Genomic DNA, 21,108 nt, shown 5'->3' with positions numbered 1-21,108 from the left:
AGATATCAAATTGTATGGTTCCAGTTGTGAACAAGTTCATCAAGCAGTTGGGCTTTCTGTTGTCTCTGACCTAGGTTCCATGCAAAGATAGGGAACAAAAGAAATAACACAAATAATTCAAGTATACTCTGTGAGAATGCTCAAAAGTCCACAACCTAGTCATCAAGCAAGATGATAGTCTAAAGAATCCCCTCAGCAAAACAATAATGGACCTACATAAAAAGTCACTTGTTTTTGAGTGTAGGTAAATTTGTGTAATATACATCAACAATGTTTGTGTTAGTGTCTCTCTCTGTAGCAACGGCCAAGGAGAGACTACTAAATACATACATATACAAACACACCATACTGAGAGACTTCTGAACTTAATGTTCTTATTGATTGATGTGACTTATTTTGGAATGTGGAAAATATACGATTCTCTGACAAGTATTTTAAGACTTACAAGAAAAAGCAATTGGTCTGCTCTTGATATGCTCAATAACATCATTTATTATATAAATGTGGTAAAGAAAAAGAGCACACAGAAAAAAAAGGGGGCAACAGCAATTAGATAAAAAGACAAAACACAGTGGCAGAGAAACTTCCCAAATTTTCACTTCCTTAAAACTCTAACCTGAGAATTCTCATTAAGGAAATAAAATCATATATCTTCTTGACAATAAGTTAATAGTAAAGCTCACTCATTAAAATATATGTTAAGAAAGAGTTTCATTTCATTCTCCAATAGCCTATTTAAATAGTTTTACTGATAAAAATAATGCTTCAAATATATGTTACATTAAATATCTTTGAATTATCAGTTTGCCTTCATTATGGGAAAGGTTTTCAAATTAATTTCCCATTAATCAAACTTCTAATCATTAGTATGAATTAGTGAGCATTTATTCTAATTGGGCAAAAACTAAAAATAAAGACAAGGTAAATTTTGGTATAACCACAATACTATACCTCAGTTGTCCTATTCACCATCATCTGAAGCAGTGTTGTTTGGGAGAAAGAGGGAAGATATTACACAATGCAAAATTACAGAAACAGTCAATCTGCTCACTGCAATTGGGTATACTGTTCCAACATGCCAAAATGCATTCTTCTGAAAGAAGACATCCTCAAGCAATACACAATACAATTTTATCTTTTAAATTCTATTATTTGTGACTATAAACAGAATAAGAAAGCAGATTTCTAAAAAGCTCAACCTCATCTTTTAAAGAAAATTATCTTGCATTTAATGTTTTAGATGGTCCCCTTCTTTCTGAAATACCTTTGAATGTCATTTATCTCTTTTTATGACCAGAAATAATTTTGCATTATCACCATGGCCTACTTCTTTATCATCCCCCAGGAGGAGTCTGGCAGCCAAAGAGTTCCTTTCCACGAATGTGTTCAGCTTTAAGTACCTTGGATTGTACGTCAGCATTGTGGTCATTCTGAAGCAGGAGTGCAGCAGATTTGGTGTCGTCTTTCCTAGCGGCAATATGCAGAGCTGGCAGCCTCACTTTCCCTTTGGTGTCATTCTCCAAGAGGATGGCCACCGCCTGGTTGTGTCCTTGCTGGAGTGCCACAGCTAGAGGAGTAAAGCCATCCTGGTAAAATAGAAGGTAAAAATTGTCTGTTAACATCTTTAGATGCTACAGATTTAGTTCTAAGCAATGATGGCTCTAATCTTTAATGATCAAGATTGACAACAAAAAGAATAAAATATTACTGGGAAGATTAGAAGCAGATTATAACCAGTTATCCATCATATTATGGAATAGTTTAATCAGACGGCTTTCCTAATTTCTATTCTACACATTTTGAAAAACATCCGCATTCCTTAACAAACATACTACATACAGGATATGCTCAAATGTACGGTTACAATCGAAAAACAAAAGTGAGAACCAATCCTAAATAATGCCTCTGTAGGTAAAGCAGAAAAGTGGGAAGGGTAGAAAGAATGGAGACCAAGTCTGACTGGGAATCAAAGATATGGTGACTGAGACAGGGAAATAAAATAAATGATTGACTATGCAGGTTATTAAACATCTCTGAATGGTTAGGGAAAAAAGCCTCTGGGGATGGAGTTGTCTATTACCAGTTCAATTTTGGAAGTTTAGGGAACAATATGATCTAAAACTCTGGCAAATTAGGCTAATGTATTAATTATGCTCTTAATAGTTGAATTTTATATTATTTTGACCATTTAGACATAAAATTACATGTGCTAGGTAATGTAGAAAAACCTGTTTTTCAACTCTAAACTTAAAAAGACAGCTTAAAAAATAGTAGCATGGAAAGTGAAAAGGTAGAGAAAACTTAGTTACAGATAATCATGCTAGAAAACTTGAAAAGCTATCTTTTTCTCTCTAGAAACAAGTATTCAGTTCCTGGAAAGGTGACATGTACATCAAAAAAATTATATATTTTAGGCTCTACTTATGTGAAAGAAAAAAAAAAAACACCCTTAATCCACAAAAGTTGGAAAACAAGTCTCAAAGTCAGAAGTTTCCATTCACATAGAGAAAAAAATATGGGCAATAGAGTGGTAAATTGAAAGACTGCATTCTAGGCCAGGTGGCGTGGCTCACATCTGTAATCCCAGCACTTTGGGAGGTTGAGGCGGGTAGATCACCTGAGAGGTTCAGGAGTTCGAGACGAGGCTGGCCAACATGGTGAAAACCCATCGCCTCTAAAAATACCAAAGAAAAAATTAGCTGGATGTGGGGCATGCACCTGTAATCCCAGCTACTTGGGAGGCTGAGGCAGGAGAATCGCTCGAACCCAGGACTGCATTCTAGAGACGATGGTAATTTACCACAATTTAACTACTCCATTTTTTTCCAATAATAATTTTTTTAAAGTCACTGCAGACTTCTGAGGAAAAAATAATTTTCCTCAAGTGTGTTGTATCATGTATGCAGTACCGGCAATAATAATTTTTTTAATAATAACTGAATTTTAAACACAACACATTACTTAACAGAATGGAAGAGTAAAGCATGTAGTATCTTAAGATGAAAAATAGTAGCCTGAATTTAGAACTTTGTTTGGCACAAATTAAATGCTCTGTGAATGAGAAAAGCACAGACTCATTATCACATACATATTTAAATGTATTACCTCCTGCAGCACCGTGATAGTTTATATTAAAAGAGTGTGAAACTAATCTTTTTCTTAGAGATGAGGCATTTGCTCACAGAACAGAATGTCATTAAAAAGTTTTTGGCCTTTAATTTTGGTAACATTTAGGAAGAAGGAAGAGAGTAGAGAAATACTGTATAAAAATGGTACTGGAGAGATTTGAGAACTCCCTTCTGAGTATTTAACCTTGGATCTTCACCATGTAGATTTCATTCTAATCTGTACTGCATGGGACAAGGCTAAACATTTGGAATGATTTGTTCCAGTGCCTCAACTAAAAGGAAATCCATATTAAAGTTCGGTAGCTTCCTTTTTCATCATTTATTTACCAATGCTAAGTGCCATAATTATGGGAAATTTTAAAACTTTAAATATTTCTTCTCAGTCATGAATTTCATTGCCACATTGAATAACCTCACAATTATTTGACTTTAAAGTGATCATAATGTCTTGATTAGTCATTAATTTTTGCAAATTAGCTACCAACCAGCTCAGGGCAAGTCCCTTCTTTAGGCATATTGACACATGGGCACATAAGACTGTAGAAGGTATTTAGCAATATAACACAGGATATCAAATGGTAATCAACCATACAGCCCTGTAAAAACATTATTTTTTTTTTACAGAATGATGCACGAAAAAGGAATATGTAAAGATTTGTCCATGTGTGTTTTTTGATAACCATTAGTGCAGGCATTGAGAGGTTAATCAATTAAGCTTATACATTCAATCTGAAAAAAGTAATTTTAATTATTTAAATGACTGTCTAAAATGAAACAAATAATAGGTATATAATGTGTCTAAGCTAGAATTTAAAACCTCACGTGATTTATTTGCAAAAGCCACATTTCCTTGTGGAATCAGAGAGGATTTTCACTTTCTGGGGATCAGAGTGTAACACGGCCTCTACTGATGCAATGTACATAAAAGGGTATTTTTGGAACCAAATGGGAAATGCTACAGTGGTCTTGACCAAAGGAGCCAGGAGCTATGAGACAGCTGGGAATGCCAGTGAGTTGAGTTCTCCTAATCCTACACTAGAAACCTTAAGTCTATTTGGTAAATAGAAGCACTGTAGCATAAAGGTTTTATCTGGTAAATGATTCCGCTTTCAAGGAAATCAAAATCAAATAAAACAAATATAGATGTCCTTTTTTGGTATATTTCTCAGAGGCCCTGATGCAAAGATGCAGTCTCATATTGTTACCTGAGCTCTGCCTGAAGATATTCACATGGCACTCATGGACAGAACTAGTGTCTGAGGAAAAAAAAGGTCCCAAATCATAAAAATCACACTATATCCAAGTGGCAAGAGTATAAAATCTGTGTGTATTGAATAGAGAACTCAAAAACATTTCATACTGGGTAGTTGTGTTTTCCAGTCATAGGTAGAAAACATGGTCTCATTAACAGTGATTTCTTGGATTTTTTTTTTTTAACTAATGAGAATAAGCTGTCAGAAAATTGTTGCAATTGGCTCCATAAAAAGTTTTCTCCCAAAGGGACTGGAAAATGATTTATTACATTTTAATAACTTCTCCTTCTAATGCAGCATAGAAGGGAGTTCATGTCCTCGAGACTTAATTGTCCAGAAAGGAAGGCATATTAGACATTAAAAATTATCTTAAGATAGTTTCTGGGTAACAAGAATCCACCAGTCATCTTTCACTTCAGGCCAGGAGTTTTGAAATTTTATCAGTGGGGCCACAAAATATGAAATAAGAAAAGCCAAGCCCATATACTCTGGTTGAAAGAGGTGAGAAGAGGCATGTCTCAGAGAAGCTCTCTTCCTCTCCTCTTCCATGTCGCCCACTCCCAACCTTCCAGTGGCCCCAAGCACAAGGGCTTCTGGAGCATCACTTCAAATCACTGCCCCAGACAGCCATTGAACTTGCTCCTTAATCTGCCTAAGCAAAAATGAGAGGGAAAATACAAAGAAAATGGAATAAGAAATGCTTAGGAAAGAAAACTGATATTCTCAGGGTCCCTGCCCACTCCCACTTCTTATGTCCAGATGTCCTGGAACTCTTTAAAACTAGACTGATTTTGAACATTCTATTCAGTTGTTGTCATAATCAGTCACACAACCATGTGCCATAATTTGTGCTTCAATAAGGTACAGGGTTTTTTTTTAGTGACATTCCTCATGAAACTGTGCTAACACAGATACTTATGAATTATTTCTGATGATAAAAAAATTGTTTCTTTAAGGAATTATATTGGATCCTAACAAAGATAAAATATTGGTGAAAAGAGATGAGTAGAATTTACTGTAATCGAATTTTAGAATGGTACAAACCTCCCAAAAGGTCAGAGGATGGAAAATTAATAGAAGCATGATTTTAAGCAAGAATAAATAGACACGAATCCAAAATGAAGGCATAAACTGATGGAACTCTGTGCACAAACCTGAGTCATTTGTTCACAGCCACTGTTGCGATTATAATAGTAACATGAACATTCCTAGCATATTTTAGACAAAGTAATGGAGATTATTTGCAGCCTGATATAAAGAATATGGACATTAGGATCAAAGAATTCAAGGCTTTAGGGCTGACAGTCTTACCTCTGTAGCAGTGCTCTGATTAGCTCCATTTTCCAGCAAATATTTTACAACATCAATGTGATTCTCTTGGGCAGCCATGTATAAAGGAGTAAAGCCATTCTGAGGACAAGTAATAAAAAAAGACATCTTCAATCATTTGTATGAGAGAGAACACTATGAAGTAAACCTTTGACATAGTGAAGCTATATAAAATACTTTCATACTGAATAAATTATACACATATTTACCATTATAAAGCTAGACAAAATTGCAGTGAACCAAGCCCCATACACAATTCCTAAAGCAATGAGGAAAAAGAGCTAAGGAAGATAGTTTCCCTCATTTCCTGTCTTCATTTCAGTACCAGAGTCACATTTCTCATCAGCTAACACTGTGTTAAAGATATCTTAGTGGCCAGGCTCAGTGGCTCATGCCTGTAATCCTAGAACTTTGGGAGGCCGAGGCAGGTGGATCACAAGGTCAGGAGTTCGAGACCTGCCTGGACAATGGTGAAACCCCGTCTCTACTAAAAATACAAAAATTAGCCAGGCGTGGTGGCACATGCCTGTAATCCCAGCTACTCGGGAGGCTGAGGCAAGAAAATCGCTTGAACTTGGGAAGCAGAGGTCAGTGAGCTGAGATCAGGCCATTGCACTCCAGCCTGGGTGACAGAGTGAGACTGTCTCAAAAAAAAAAAAAAAAAAAAAAAGATATCTTAGTGTCTTTAGCATATTTGGTATCTCAGCATCTGTATAAGTTCATAACATATGGAATTATCACTATAGCATCTTTATAAAATAACATCTATATAATGTCTTCTGTATTTATCATTCATAAACTATTTAAACAGACCATGGTCATCTTGAATATACAGAGTTTGGTTAGCACCCTTAGTGAAGTAATTTACGACTCATAACAGAATAGGCTAGGAGAGACTACAAATTTGATTGAACATGTAAAAGTCTTGGCTGGGTGCGGTGGTTCACGCCTGTAATCCCAGCACTTTGGGAGGTCGAGGTGGGTGGATCACAAGGTCAGGAGTTCGAGACCAGCCTGGCCAATATGGTGAAACCCCGTCTCTACTAAAAATACAGAAAAATTAGCCGGGCATGGTGGCACATGCCTGTAATCCCAGCTACTCGGGAGGCTGAGGCAGGAGAATTGCTTGAATCTGGGAGGCGGAGATTGCAGTGAGCCGAGATCGCGCCACTGCACTCCAGCCTGGGTGACAGAGCGAGACTCTGTCTCAAAAAAAAAGAAAAAAAAAAAAAAGAAAATGTTAAAGTCTATATTTCAGTGTTCTGACTGAGGTAGCATGGTTTATATGGAACATCTTTATATTGTTTTTTAAAGCCATTTTGAAATTCTATCATTCATTCTCACATTCAATTACACAGTTATTTACTAAAATACAGCTACTGGTGGCTAGGCTATCGCTGAGTTACAGTGATAAATAAGACAGACACATGCACCCTAATGGAGCACACACTATGGTAATATTATAACATTATTATAGGCATAGATTTTAAAAATCACTGAAATTGTATAACATGAGTTTAAAATTAAATTTGAATGGGCAAATTTTCTTTTCATCAGAGCCTTAGGAATATGTAATGTCTCATTAAGGAAAAAACCTACGAAACCTTCTTGTGAAATAATTCATAAGCTCTCAAAACCATGTCAGACCTTAAACATAGATGATTCCTTAAACTTTCCATGCATTAACGAGAATAAGTAAAAACACAGATCAGCGTTCAGAGATGTTTAAAAATTAAAAGAGGAGAAAACTTTTTTTTTTTGAGACGGAGTCTCGCTCTGTCACCCAGGCTGGAGTGCAGTGGTGCAATCTTGGCTCACTGCAACCTCCACCTCCCAGGTTCAAGCGATTCTCCTGCCTCAGCCTCCAGAGTAGCTGGGACTACAGGGAGAAAAAATTTTTTAAAGATACTTTTTTGGAAATAAAAATTCTTCTGTATACATTGTATAAGTGTGGAAACATTATTTAAAATGGCCAACATCCAGCAAAATATAAAGATAGAGTATACAAGTAGACCAAGTAGAGTGATTTTAAATTAGATTATAGAAGAAAATCTTCAGGCTTCAAATGTTGGAGGAAAATTTAGAACTAAAAAAGAAATACAAGAGGAATGAATTAACAATGTTGTAGGATTCAGGAATAACTTGCTAGCTGGATAGCATATTTAAAAAAAAAACACAGTAAGCAGGTGAAATCTTGTGTATTTTAAGAACACTGAAGAGGTGGCGGAAGGATAGAATTAGAGATTCAAAGGAAGGGAAAGCCAGTGAGGATGGTTAAAAACAATGAGTGGGTGTGGAATGGGGCTCTTTCATGACAAGCAAAAGGCAGGGATGAAAATAAGAGAAAAAGAACTTTTAATAGAGTAAAACAATTTGCTAACATGCTTTCCTCTGACAGTCTTGTAGATAGATCAAGAGAAAGGGAATCAGGCAGAGGTCGCCAGATCAGCAGGAGAACGGAGATGTACCATGCTGAGGTCCCTGCCTGAGAAAGGACCCTGCCCTGGGTCCTGAGCTTTAGAGGGACCTCCTCTGGCTGGGCACGGCAAAGAATCCTGAGGGCCGAGAGGACATGCTCACCATGACCCCACAGCTCCTCCATTACCAGAATCCCTGCCTAAGTGTTCCCAAGTGTGGCTCCAGTGCTCACTCACACTTCTTCCTTGGGTTCATCCTCTCAAGTGTCCATTGGTATGTACACCCTTTGGGAGGCAGAATGATGGCCCTCACATATGTCCACATCCTAATCTCTGGAACCTGTAAATGCTACCTAATTTGGCAAAAGGAACTCTGTAGATGTGAAGTTAAAAAATGTGAGATGAGGAGGTTATCCTGGATTATCCAAACAGGCTCTATGTAATCACTGGGGTCTTTACAAGAGCAAGACAGAAGGCAAAGAGGAGAGAAGATGCTACGCTGCTGGCTTTGGAGATGGAGGATGGTACCATGATCCAAGAATGCAGCGTTAGAAGCTGAGAAAGGCAAGGAAAGGGATTCTCACGTAGAGCCTCTGGAAGGAAACAGCAATGCCAACATCTTGGTTTTAGTTCTGTAAGACTAATTTCCAATACTAAAAAAAGAATAAATCTGTGTTGTTTCAAGCCACTGGTGCTGTAGTAATTTGTTACAGTAGCAACAGGTATATAATACACAGCTTTCAAGTTGTTTGCTAGGGAAGGTAAAAATGGGAGATGAACAAAGCTTGAATATGTGCAGGTTGGTGTGTCCACACCCTTACATGTGATGCTCCTGTCACGCAGATGGAGTCAGGGATAGGAGTAGAAAGGGGACTGGGTAGTAGGCCCCCGGGATTGGCATTGCCCTCATCACAGTCCTGTTTGCAACTCCAAGCATTCCAAGATGTCTAATTTTGGACCTGTCATGATTTACCTGTCAAAGTGGGAGATACTTAACCATTTTTTAGCTTGATATGTAGCTTTTAATTTAAAAAAAATATATTGCAAGCAGGCCTGTTTTGCATTCCTTGTCCTGGGACCTACAAAGAGATGAGCTAAAGTTAGAAAAAAGGAGGGGAATATCAAGGTTTATAAAAAATATCAAGGGAGACTACTGGGTATCTACCCAGAGGAAAAGAAGTCATTATACAAAAAAGATACTTGCACACACGTGTTTATAGCAGCACAATTCACAGTTGCAAAAATATGGAACCACCCCAAATGCCCATCAATCAATGAGTGGTTAAAGAAACTGTGGTATGTATATATACCATGTACTAATACCCAGCCATAAAAAGGAACAAAATAATGGCATTCGCAGCAACCTAGATGGAATTGGAGACCATTATTCTAAGTGAAGAAACTAAGGAATGGAAAACTAAACATCGTATGTTCTCACTCTTAGCGGGAGCTAAGCTATGAGGATGCAAAGGCATAAGAATGATACAATGGACTTTAAGGACTTGGGGGAAAAGGGTGGGAGGGAGCTGAGTGATAAAGACTACAAACTGGGCACAGTGTATACTGCCCGGGTGATGGATGCACCAAAATCTTAGAAATCACCACCAAAGAACTTATTCATGTAACTAAATACCACCTGTTCCCTTAAAACCTATGGAAATAAAAAGTTAAAACAAAACAAAAAAATCAAGGAAGAAAGTATCAAGTATATGGGGAGAAGACTAATGATAGACAAACATTCAAGATCTTGGTTAGAGCATTTCACAAACATCACATGTGTGCCTTGCACCATGACCTTGGTGTGCTACAGCCTCCAGCAGAATAGGGGAGCAAATGTGAAGAATGATAAAAATGAAAGTGACTTATTGAGCTTCTGTTATATCCACTGTAAAAAATGCTTTGAATGCATCTCCTCAAATTATAGTGCCCTGTTTTGTCTGGGACAGCTCAAGTTTATCATAGTATCCTGAAGTAATTATTAATAGTGCCTCAGTTTGGATGATAAATGACCTAATACTATATCTAATACTTAGAATAGTGCTGCAACATTTGTACTATTATCATTCAAACTGAGGCAGCTGAGGCTCAAATACATACGTAATTAAGCCAAAGTCTTGCAGCTAATAAGTGATCTGGGAGTGACAGGCAGGTGGCAGTTACTGAATAGTCTCTTCCCTGTAATGGTATTAGGACTCCATCCTGTGGATGAATTTTCCTCAGCCTGGCTGTGTGATAGAATCTCCTGTAACAGCTTTTAAGAGTGCCTAGGTACCACTCTACCACCTCAACCCTACTGAATTGGAGTCTCCACGTGCAAAGCCCAAAAATGAGCATTTTTTTAAAAGCACATTTTTAAAATTGCCTTGAAAAGTTTGTTATAGGTGATGCAGAAAAGTTGAATGTATTTTGGTAGGAAGTACCATAATCACATTTGCATTTTAGAAAGTTCATTCTGGTGAAAACAGATGCCTTGGCTTGGGGTGCTAGGAGACAAGAATGGAAGTAGGTTGTCAATCAGCTCCTGCAGTACCCTTTGCAATAGTGTACATAAAAGATGAAGGAAGCTTTGGTTGGGAGATCGGAGAGTTGTTTATTGTTACAAAACATGTGAAGTAAGGCAATAAAGATTTACTACAGGTCCTTAAAATGTGGAAATTATTCTCTCTTAACTTACTGGTATTTAACAACAAAAAACAGCCCACTGGAGAATGTGAAACATGCCTCCGGGTAATTAGGACAAGGCATGGCAGCACTTTAACACCATTGTAAACTTTACAGGAAAGCATTTATCATCACATATTAATAGCTTAAGAACACAACTGTATTGGCTTCTGCGTATATGAATCCAGGTGCTTTCCAACAGCTTATGTCTCTTTGTGTTTCTAAAAAGTCTCTGGTTGCATGTAGGTATGAAAATAGATGCATTTTCTCCTTTTTGGTATAAAACAGTCAAAGATATCCACAGCCCAGGCTGATACTGGGTGGGCGAAATAGGTACAGCATTACCAGTTGTTACAGTAGTTCTGGTGTGACCAACAGGTGCCCCTAGCAACTGGTTATTAAATATTTTGAACATTACTCCTGTCCATAGAAAACTATGAATTATTTCTTATTCATTATATTTACTCAACAAAAATATGTTTGGTGACTTTTCACTGCTAGGCATTGTGTTCAGCTTTAATGATTCAGAGACAAAATTCAAGGTTCCTGTTTTGAGAATTCACAGCCCAGAGACTGAGATGGACAAATTAGCAAAATTCTGTATTACTGTTTAGTGAACACCTCTATAATTAGTTTTTTTAAATTATGTGTTGGATATAAAGAGAACACAGATGAAAGACCCATAATTCAACTAGATAAGGAAATGGTATCTGAAGGAAGTTACTGGGAGTAACAGCTGGAAGACACTGAAGACACAGAAGTAGGAAAGGTATTTGAAAGAGAAGGAACACCGTGCAATGAGACAACACAGGACATATGGAAACCGACAAATAATACATTGTTACTGGGGAGAAGCAGCTTAGATAGGCAGGGATCAGTCCCTGTCTGCCTTTCTGAGGAGTCTGAATTTTATTCTGAAAGTCTTGCGAGGAATTGGTTTTTGTACAGGGGTTTGACACAGACAAATTTGCTTTTTAAAGATATTACTTGGCGAGGAATGGGGAGGATACATTGGAAAACGGAGGCCAGACTATAGTCCAGAAGAGTGGAAAGCAGGTGTTTGTTAAATCCCAAGAAGTGAGAATTACAAGTACTAATATGATTTTAGTATTTTAAAATGTAATTTACTCTTCATTTATTTATACTCTGCTTCATGATTAGGAAGATGAGAAGTGCATTCAGTCTGTATTATTTATCAGTCATTGATAATACTTCTCAGGTTTATTAAACAGCTATAATGCTTTCCTTCAAATATAGAAATCATGCTGTATTTTAGGGAATTCAAACACTTATTACAAAAATATCTTCCTATTTACATTAGTAATATAACTATAAACCAGTAATCAGGTTTTAGCCAATGGTGAAAATTCCTTTTGGTAATTGGATTATCTTGGCAAATTGAATGTGCAAGAGCTAGTACTTATATTTTTACATATCAGATGTAGATTTAATGAAGCTTTTGGAAAATCTTTAAAGCAAGTAAATTTATTGATATTTGTAAGTCATTTCAAAGAAATTATACAGAGAAAAATACTGTTAATATACAAGGTAATGAATGGTTTAACACCAATGTTTTGGACAAGAACTTCAACTCTAAGCATTGTCATTATTAGGTAGTGAAGGGTTTAACACCAATGTTTTGGACAAGAACTTCAACTCTAAGCATTGTCATTATTATCAATTTTAAAGAATCTTAACTTTTCAGACTTAATTTTCCTGGCACGCATAACTTTATTCTTCCTTTACACAAATGAAGATTCATCGCTTGTTTGCCTTAAAAAGAGTGATCATATAAAATTACTTTCATCTTAATATAAGAGTCAATGTTACTATTCATTTTCAACAGTCTTTATAGCACCAGATTTGTTCTAAAAATTATTCCTAGGCACTGGGGTGTCCTGCTCTCAAGAGTAAAAAAATGACAATTCACAGAATACATCTATATAGAATCATTTAAGGCTCCAGACATACTATAATTTCCAAAAGAGAAACATGAATAAAATGCTGTTGGAATACTAAAGACTGAGCAATTAATTCCGTGAAGAAGGTATATTATGGCCCATGCACACAGATCAGAGAGAACATCAGGAGGTCTAAACGAAATCAGGATGGCAGATACAGAGAAAGTGGAATGTTCTTTATTGTTCTTTTCTCTTCTTGCTCCATTGTCTCTCAAAAGATGTGTTTGTAGGGGAAGTATGAGTGTCTTTGCTGCAGACGCATATTTCACTTGGGGGATTTTGTCCTCTAAACCTGAGTCTAATGAATAGTGAAAGAACAGTAGGAGAAATTACTAGCGTGGGTAAAAGCCAATGCAAGAATGCATCTTGAAAAGAATTCTTACAGGCCTTAAAATTTAAAAAAAAAAAAAAAAAAAAACACTTCAAAGATCTCTCAGCCAGAACTTAACATAGAAAACTACAATTTTACCACTTAATATAGAAAACTACAATATTGCCACTCAGCTAAAGATAGACCTTAGGTAATTTCATAGATGATGCATAAGCTAATTCACATTCTCTAAAATATATCACAAGAGTAGAAAATGATTATGGAAATTTCAAATGATTACATAAAATATCTGTGTAAACTACTCATTTTATTTGTTCTTACTTTCAATCTTACATTGCTAAGCTTATAAAATATATTTCAATGATTAAAAGAAACTGCCGTATTTTCCTAGATGAAAATGTTGCAGCTGAAACAGATGTCACCATTTTACAGTTGAGGAATTTTTAACCCAGAGATTGAGTAACCACCAAGTAGACTGGCCAGTTACAGAGGTTCAGGAGAGAATAGGGGGTGAACAGATACAGCAAGTGCAGAGATGTTGGAAACTCTTACCATATCTTCTTCATCTTTCAGGCCTCAACCTAAGTGTTACTCTCTCTGAGAGGCTTTATTTAGTGCCCATAAAAATGCTTAGCACTTAGTAGGTGTTCAGTAAATATTTGTTACATAAATGAATAAAGTAAAACAGAATTCAAATTCCTTTTTATACCTGTGGTCGTTTTAACATACACCTGCAAATTCTTTGACACTCCTCACTTCAAAAAGTGGAGCCAAATTTCCCTCCTCTTGAATGGAGGACATCTGAGTAGTTTGCTTCTAATGCACTGATGATGGCAGAATTGATGGTGCATGATTTCCGAGGCCAAGTTTTAAAAGTCACTGCCCTTCTGCCTTCTGGTCTCTTTTGGATTATCTTCTCTGAAGGAAATGAGTTGCTGTGTTATGCTGACACTGAGGCAGCCTATGGAAGGACTCACAGGGGGAAGAAACTGACCCCTCTATCAACAATTAGCACCAACATGCCAAACGTGAAAGAATCAGCTTTGGAGAGAATCCTCTAGCCCTAGAAAGGCCTTCAGGTGAGTTCAGCTCTGGTTAACATCTTCACTACAACCTTATGAGAAACTCTGCACAACTAAGCCACCACCCCACAGTGACTGTGATGATATTTATTGCTGTTTTAAGCTAATAATATCCCCACTAAGTTTGGGGATAATTTGTTATGCAGCAATAGCCAACTAATATAAAGTCTAATACAGTCTTACATAATCTGGCCCTCACCTACCCTGCCAACCACATCGCTTACAACTTATATGCTTCCTTTCTGTTTGGAAAAGAAACTCATATCTTAGACATTTATTTTCAAATTTTGTAGTGATTTAGCTTTCAAATGCTATCTTACCTGGAACCTCTAAAATCTACAGCTCTAAATCTTTACAATACCCTTAATTCCATGTGTTATTTCCAGTTTCCTGAGAGTATTATATACTCTCTATATTTACTGGAAAACACACTCAATAAGTTACATAACCAAGTCCAACAGTAGGAAATAAAAACGGTTACAGAAAGATCTGGGTTCAAATTTTGTAAGTAGAATTCCTCTTTTGAAGAAGCACCCCATCTTTTGCAGGCAGGTCAATGAGAAGATTTAAGTTTCTTCACAGAGCAGAACTCTTCAGCAGTCTTAACTGCGACATGCTAGGAGGATCTTCACAGACTCCAGTTAGCACTGGTTGGGAAATACTACTCTAATTCCCATCCCAGATACTATGCATCTTCTTCTTCCTTGGAATTAGCATTATGAAAGGTAAGTTGGAAAACATCCCCAAATTGTCACCAAGCTTTAAGGTCAGGATGATTCAAATTATTTCTCTAAATATATTGTGAATGCACAGCTGCAAAGGATGTAAAAAACCAATGGGTACTAATTGTAGTCACAAAAATAAAGACTACTTTGTGTACTCTGGGGGAGCATTTAAGGGAAAAGGACAAAATACATGATTATATACTTGTTTAGTATTAATAGTTAAGAAGGCATCCTATTAATTAAAGTGTCATATACATTTTCTCAGATAATCTGAATTTGACAATTCTTAGTCAGGGTTAGGATATTATAAATTACTTTAACTACTTTCCTCTCTCCAAAGATGATTAAAAGATTAGTTCATAGTTAAACTATCCAATGACATTAAAATGACTAATGTCCTTAATCTTTCTGGGGAGGTTAAGTTTTATCAAGTGTTTACTATGTCATCCTGTTTTACATCCACAACTATGCTATTAGGCTCCTTTTACGAATGAGACTGTGGCTCACAGTTATCCACCCAAGCACACACCAAGTGGTGAGACCAAGATCTGAACCCTAAAGGTATCCAAACTCACTACTGTTTTTACTCCCTCAGCTGCCCTTTTCAATAAGGATCAAATTGCCTCAGACTCAAAAAGGCTGAGGCAGGATAATTGCTGAAACCAAGGAAGCAGAGGTTGCGGTGAGCGAGATTGCACCACTGCACTCCAGCCTGAATGAGAAAGGAAGACCCTGTTGCAAAAAAAAAAAAAAAAAAAATTGTTTCAGAGAACACCCGTACTTTTATCTAGTAATTGGACAATTAACTTTCTTCTACTTTCACCGAAGCCATTTACTAGGGATGAGCTGGAAAGCTCTGCCTTGTGACATTATGGAATTTCTATGACCTGCTTGATGAAGAATGTTCAAATGTTTTCTTAGGCATAGGAATTCTTCCAGTTTTTATTTCCAGTGGGTAAGAAATTTGGGTGGTGTTAGTAAGAAGAGAGAAGTCTAAGCACTTTACATTTCTTATTTAATGCCAGCAGTCCATTGAAACAAATACTCTGTCTTTATATGACTCAAGGAAATTAGCATTCACAGGGATTAAGAAGCATGCCTGAAGTTTCACATTACTTAAAACATGGAGCTGGGATTCGAACCCATGTTTAACTAATTCCAAAATTCATGTTCTTTCAACTACACTATTCTGCCATGTGTTTTAACAGCAAATTCCACAGATGATATTATACCATGTCTGGTTATTGCCAGCAAACAGAAAGAAAATACTGTATTCCCTCTGAGTCTTCCATGATCCCTGCTTTCAGCTTCTCATGGATAAATTACCAAGAAAGCATTTGAACTATTTTGCATGTTTCCAGTTACTCATTCCAGGGCATCCTATACATCAACCTGAATTAATCTTCCTAAAATCTATTTTCAACAAACGACTTATCTACATTGTCATTTTACTGACTGTGACTGGAGATCAGTTTTCTTTTTCTTTCTTTCTTTTTTTTTTTTTTTTTGTTGAGACGGAGTCTCACTCTGTCCCCCAGGCTGGAGTGCAGTGGCACGATCTCGGCTCACTGGAAACTCCACCTCCCGGGTTCAAGCGATTCTCCTGCCTCAGCCTCTTGAGTAGCTGGGATTACAGGCCTGTGCCACCATGCCTGCTAATTTTTGTATTTTTAGTAGAGACAGGGTTTCACCATGTTGGCCAGGATGGTCTCAAACTCCTGACCTCAAGTGACCTGCCCACCTCAGCCTCCCAAAGTGCTGGTATTACAGATTTGAGCCACCGTGCCCAGCCCTGGAGATCAGTTTTCATAGACAGTAACTGAAGATCAAGACCTTTTATATCCTTGCCCCATTTTACTCAGTAAGTTATAAGGAAAACAAACCTTTAATACATATTGTGATGTTGCTCCAGACCAACCTGTCTCACCACTATTTCTACACTCACCATGCTCAATTCTACCTCCTCACATTGTTGTTACTAATCTTCCCTTCTGCAAAGTCTTCCTTTTCATTTTCCTGTCTGCAGACCTTATCTACGAGTCAATGCCTGGCTCCAGTCCTCTGTGAGGTTTTCGTTAACAAAATCCAGGCTATTCCAAATGTTCCTCTCTAGTACATAGTCTGTTCCATATAATTTAGTACCAAATCATATAGTGTCTTCTGTTGTTTGCCTTTGTTTCTTATGTGTTCACCTTGACTTTGTGTGTAGCCTATACACTTCTTGAAAGCAGCTTCTTCTCTTACACTTGATTGGAATCCTCCATAGAAATCAGCATTGTGCTGAGAATATAGTAAGTGTCCAATAAATAGCCGTTGATTGACTAAAAGTTTACTTTTAGCTTTATTTTCCTTAGTTCCTGACAATTATAGATGACTTAGATTTGTGTTTTTCTCCTTTATTCAACATTTAAATTTAATAGCTGAATTACCATCACCCCATTCTACAGAAAAGTTGAGATGGCTAGTAATGTTTTATTTATTCTCACTTAAACTCCAAAATATTTTTCTCTCTCTGTTTCACTTTGCAAAAATGAGTAAATACCTTGCTAAACTGTTAAGCCGTTACGGAATAATTCTGTTGTTTATGTCTTTGGATTTTTAAACAAAAAATAAGAAAGCAAATGAATATTTTAAAAATCATAGAGAAAGTAAACAAATTTAAAAAGAAACAAATAATTTTTTTTAAGAAAGAAAACATACAACTTTTTAAAAATGGAATATCCAAGCCATAGATGTGAGTATTCGTAGGTGCCTACCCAGGATCCTCTTTCTTTCTTGGAAGTATCCTGGTTTTTCATTAGAGTACCTATGTTTCCCCACATAATTCCAGTAAAGTTCACATAATTACACTAAAGCTGAACTTCTCTCCTTATCTTCTAGGCCCAGACAGGTTATCAAATGACTTAAGCCAATCAGCAAATTACATTCTCTTGGTAATGCTGGTTTAAGTTTGGGCAAGATAATTAAGCTGGTTCAATCAACCAAACTCGAATTCCCTTTTGGAAAGCTAGGACAGACGTGTTCCCTTCTTTTGACTCTGAACAAGAAAATCTGTGGTTGTTCTCCAAGGACCACAAGGAAAGCCAGATGAGGACAAACTGGCACTGCAGAAATTATAGCAAAGAGGAAAAAAGATTCTGAGTCCTTGGTTATGAATGAGCCACCGGATGGGCAGGAGGCAATCTTAGAGCTCATTATACCCATTTAAAATTTTATTTATGAAAGCCAGGAAAACCCCTTTTTTGTTGTTTATCTAATGAGGAGCTGTTTTTCTTATTTGAGATTGAAGGGATCCTAGTTGGTATATCCTACTTTGGTATATACCAAAATGTAGTTTGTACCACTGCCATTAGTTTATAAGGAAGCATTTTCCAGGAAATCTGAAGAGTATCATAAAACACATCACAGAAATAATAGTAAGAGAAACATAATTTAATATTATTATGGTTAAAATGTATTATTTAGTGACCCTGAGACACATCTGCAGAGAAAATCTAAAATAGATTTTCAAGTATGAGGTTAAACTACAAAAAAGCAGGTGGATCATTTTCAGTAAGAAAGTAAATTTGCTCTTGCAAGTGATGAGATTTTAAAATACTTTTTTCTGTGTAAGGGGAAAACACAAAATAAGATATACAGTAGTAGGCTTTTCTTCATTGTTATTTTTGTATATATAATGCTTTTATTTAAGTTGTCAATAGAAATGTTAAGTTTATTTTAGATTAAGTGCTGCTTAGTATATCACATAAAATTTTATAATAATATATAAATGCCTTTATTTTTATATGCATAATTAATTTAAATAATAAAAATTAAATTTTACAGTTGTACTCAATTTGTTATAAAAGTAATGAAAATGTCTAAATGTCAGAGAAGAAACTTTAGTGTAAAGTTAATAAATATTTGAATATTGAAATTGGGTAGAAATTAATTCCCTGGTAGATTTCTTTAAAGAAAGTTTTCTAGACTTTCAAATTGTCTAACAACATAGATTACTAGATTCAGATCTTCAGTATGTAGTATAATTTGCTCAGCATGTAGCCAGTGTATTAAAATAGGTATATTAGAGCAATTTCATACATGACCTAGTAACTTAGAAGCAAGAGAAAATGTGTTACCTCCAAAATCAAAACCGCTGACTACTTTGTATAGGCCTATGGCATCGAGAAAATTAAGTCAATAACAATCGCTATAGGGTGCTTTTATTTTCCCCCAACAGAGCAAAATCCATAAACCTGAAATAATTATATTGCATTAAGCTACAGTATTAACTTAATTGGTTATTGTTCTACCATTTTGAGGTTGATTCAATATAATAAGGATAAAAAAATGACTTTTTTATCCACTTTTTAACCACTCAGAATAAGCAATAACTCTTTTACTTCTCTCATGCATTATACCCCAAAAAATTATTTAAATGAATGACTACCAAATAGTTTTCTTATTTCTACTTAACTGTCTTTGAGAAAATAAAATGCTGCTCCAAGTTTTTAAGAACACATCTAACATCAAAACACTATGTGATCTGGTTAGACCAACTCATCTAAAGCCACATTTCCTATAATCCTGTCAACTGCGGTTAGTAGCTTTGGCTTTGTTAATAAATATAGAAGGTAGCAGTATAGCACTTTTTATTACCTGAGATATACACCCAGAAAATCTAAATCTCCAATCAAATGAAGTTATTGCTTTCTTCATCAATGTCAGTCATTTTTTTTTTTTTTTTGGTCATTTAATGATTACTGTTAAACTGACAGATAACTTTGCAGTGCAATTCAAAAATTAAAACATGCATTCTGACACAAATATACTGACACATTCCAAGGGGATTCCAACTTTTAAAAAATTTTCCAACGTAAAAGGTTCATTTTTTTGGTCCTAAAATAGTTGCTATGTTTTCTCAACAGTAGTCAGAATTATAATGCTATCTCACTCCATGTCTGGTATTAACAGTTTTGGAAATAATCAAAGTCTTGTTTCATATCATATTACATGTATAATACCAACAAAGGTTAGAGCATTAAAACGAGACCTGGGGTTATAAATAGGTTTTATAATGTTTGAACAACAGAGCAATTTAAGCACAATGAAAGTCTTACTATAGAACTTGTCCATTACTAAGTGTGGGTTTTTGTCTGTGCTGGCTTACCCTTATCCAAGGTCTTTTAAAAGCTGCTAGGGAGTTAGAGCAGGCAGTGTGCCCAGACAGTGCTGAGATGGAGAAGAAAAATACGCTACACAAAAGCGATATACTCAATATTTAGCAGCTGCTTAACGAATTCTAATTCACAACTTGCCAAAGATAAAACCTCAAAGAATGAACGTCTTCAACGCATTGACTCAAAACCTCACGTAGACAACACACAGAACCATTCAGTTCCATACCGAGACTTAGTGTCCTTTAGAGCAGGTGTCCCCATCCCTCAGGCCATGAACCCGTATTGAAACTGGGCCGCACAGCAGAAGGTGAGTGGGGGGGAGTAAGCATTACCGCCTGAGCTCCACCTCCTGTCAGATCAGAGATGGCATTAGATTCTCACAGGTGCACAAACATTCTCATGAACGGCCTGTGAAAGGGGTCTAGGTTGCGCACCCCTTATGAGAATCTGATGCCTGATGATTTGAGGCAGAACAGTTTCATCTTGAAACCATCCGCTGCTCATGGATAAAATGTCTTCAACAAAATCGGTCCTTGGTGACCACTGCTTTGGAGTACTTAGTCATGATTTATACCTTGAAATATATTCACATTCAAAAATTTAAGGCTACTTGAAACACTTTATATATATGTATGGTTAAAATATATATCTACAGTCAAGATAAGGCTATAAGTGCAACCCTGAACAAACTTTAGTTGTACTCCTCTAGTGGTGGTAACCAGAACTCAGAATGAACGAGGTACAATAATTGAACACCTGGGCTTTTGGCAGCCATAGAAAAAAGGCAAATGTGATAGAGATGGGAGTTCTCATATTTTGAGAAAGGAGAACTTGCTTTTTTTTTTTTGGCCATCTAGAATGATGATTTAATACAAAGGACAGAGAACACACAGTTGGCTGTCTAGTGTACCTGTGGCTGTTCCTTGGAAGAATTCTCATATGTGTCAAGAGAAGAATCGCTATTACATGAAGGTAAGTTTTCATCAGAGGAATAAGCTCTGATTAGCATATGATGTGGCAAGGTTGATTCATGCAAATCATGAAAATTGTAGAGTGTGATGT

The 21,108-nt window shown here is 36.4% G+C and overlaps 1 protein-coding gene across 50 annotated transcripts in view; it reads right to left on the bottom strand.

Annotated features, from left to right (window-relative positions):
* Positions 1–21,108, bottom strand: part of ANK2 (ankyrin 2) — a 698,346-nt gene that overhangs the window by 145,494 nt on the left and 531,744 nt on the right. For 45 of the 50 annotated variants that reach the window (XM_058436645.1, XM_058436660.1, XM_058436662.1 and 42 more), the window contains 3 exons: positions 5,693–5,791; positions 1,401–1,586; positions 952–975 (listed from right to left, as the gene is read on the bottom strand). In XM_058436645.1, the coding sequence (XP_058292628.1) occupies positions 952–975; positions 1,401–1,586; positions 5,693–5,791 (309 nt within the window). The remainder of the gene's footprint in view (positions 1–951; positions 976–1,400; positions 1,587–5,692; positions 5,792–21,108) is intronic. The other 5 variants (XM_058436648.1, XM_058436659.1, XM_058436681.1 and 2 more) reach the window with 1 other exon arrangement.

Source organism: Hylobates moloch, unplaced genomic scaffold (genome assembly GCF_009828535.3).
Source record: "Hylobates moloch isolate HMO894 unplaced genomic scaffold, HMol_V3 SCAFFOLD_3, whole genome shotgun sequence".
In the NCBI taxonomy this organism is placed as follows: Eukaryota; Metazoa; Chordata; class Mammalia; order Primates; family Hylobatidae; genus Hylobates; species Hylobates moloch.
Note: the sequence above shows the minus strand (reverse complement) of the source record. Positions and strands in the feature narration are given on the sequence as shown.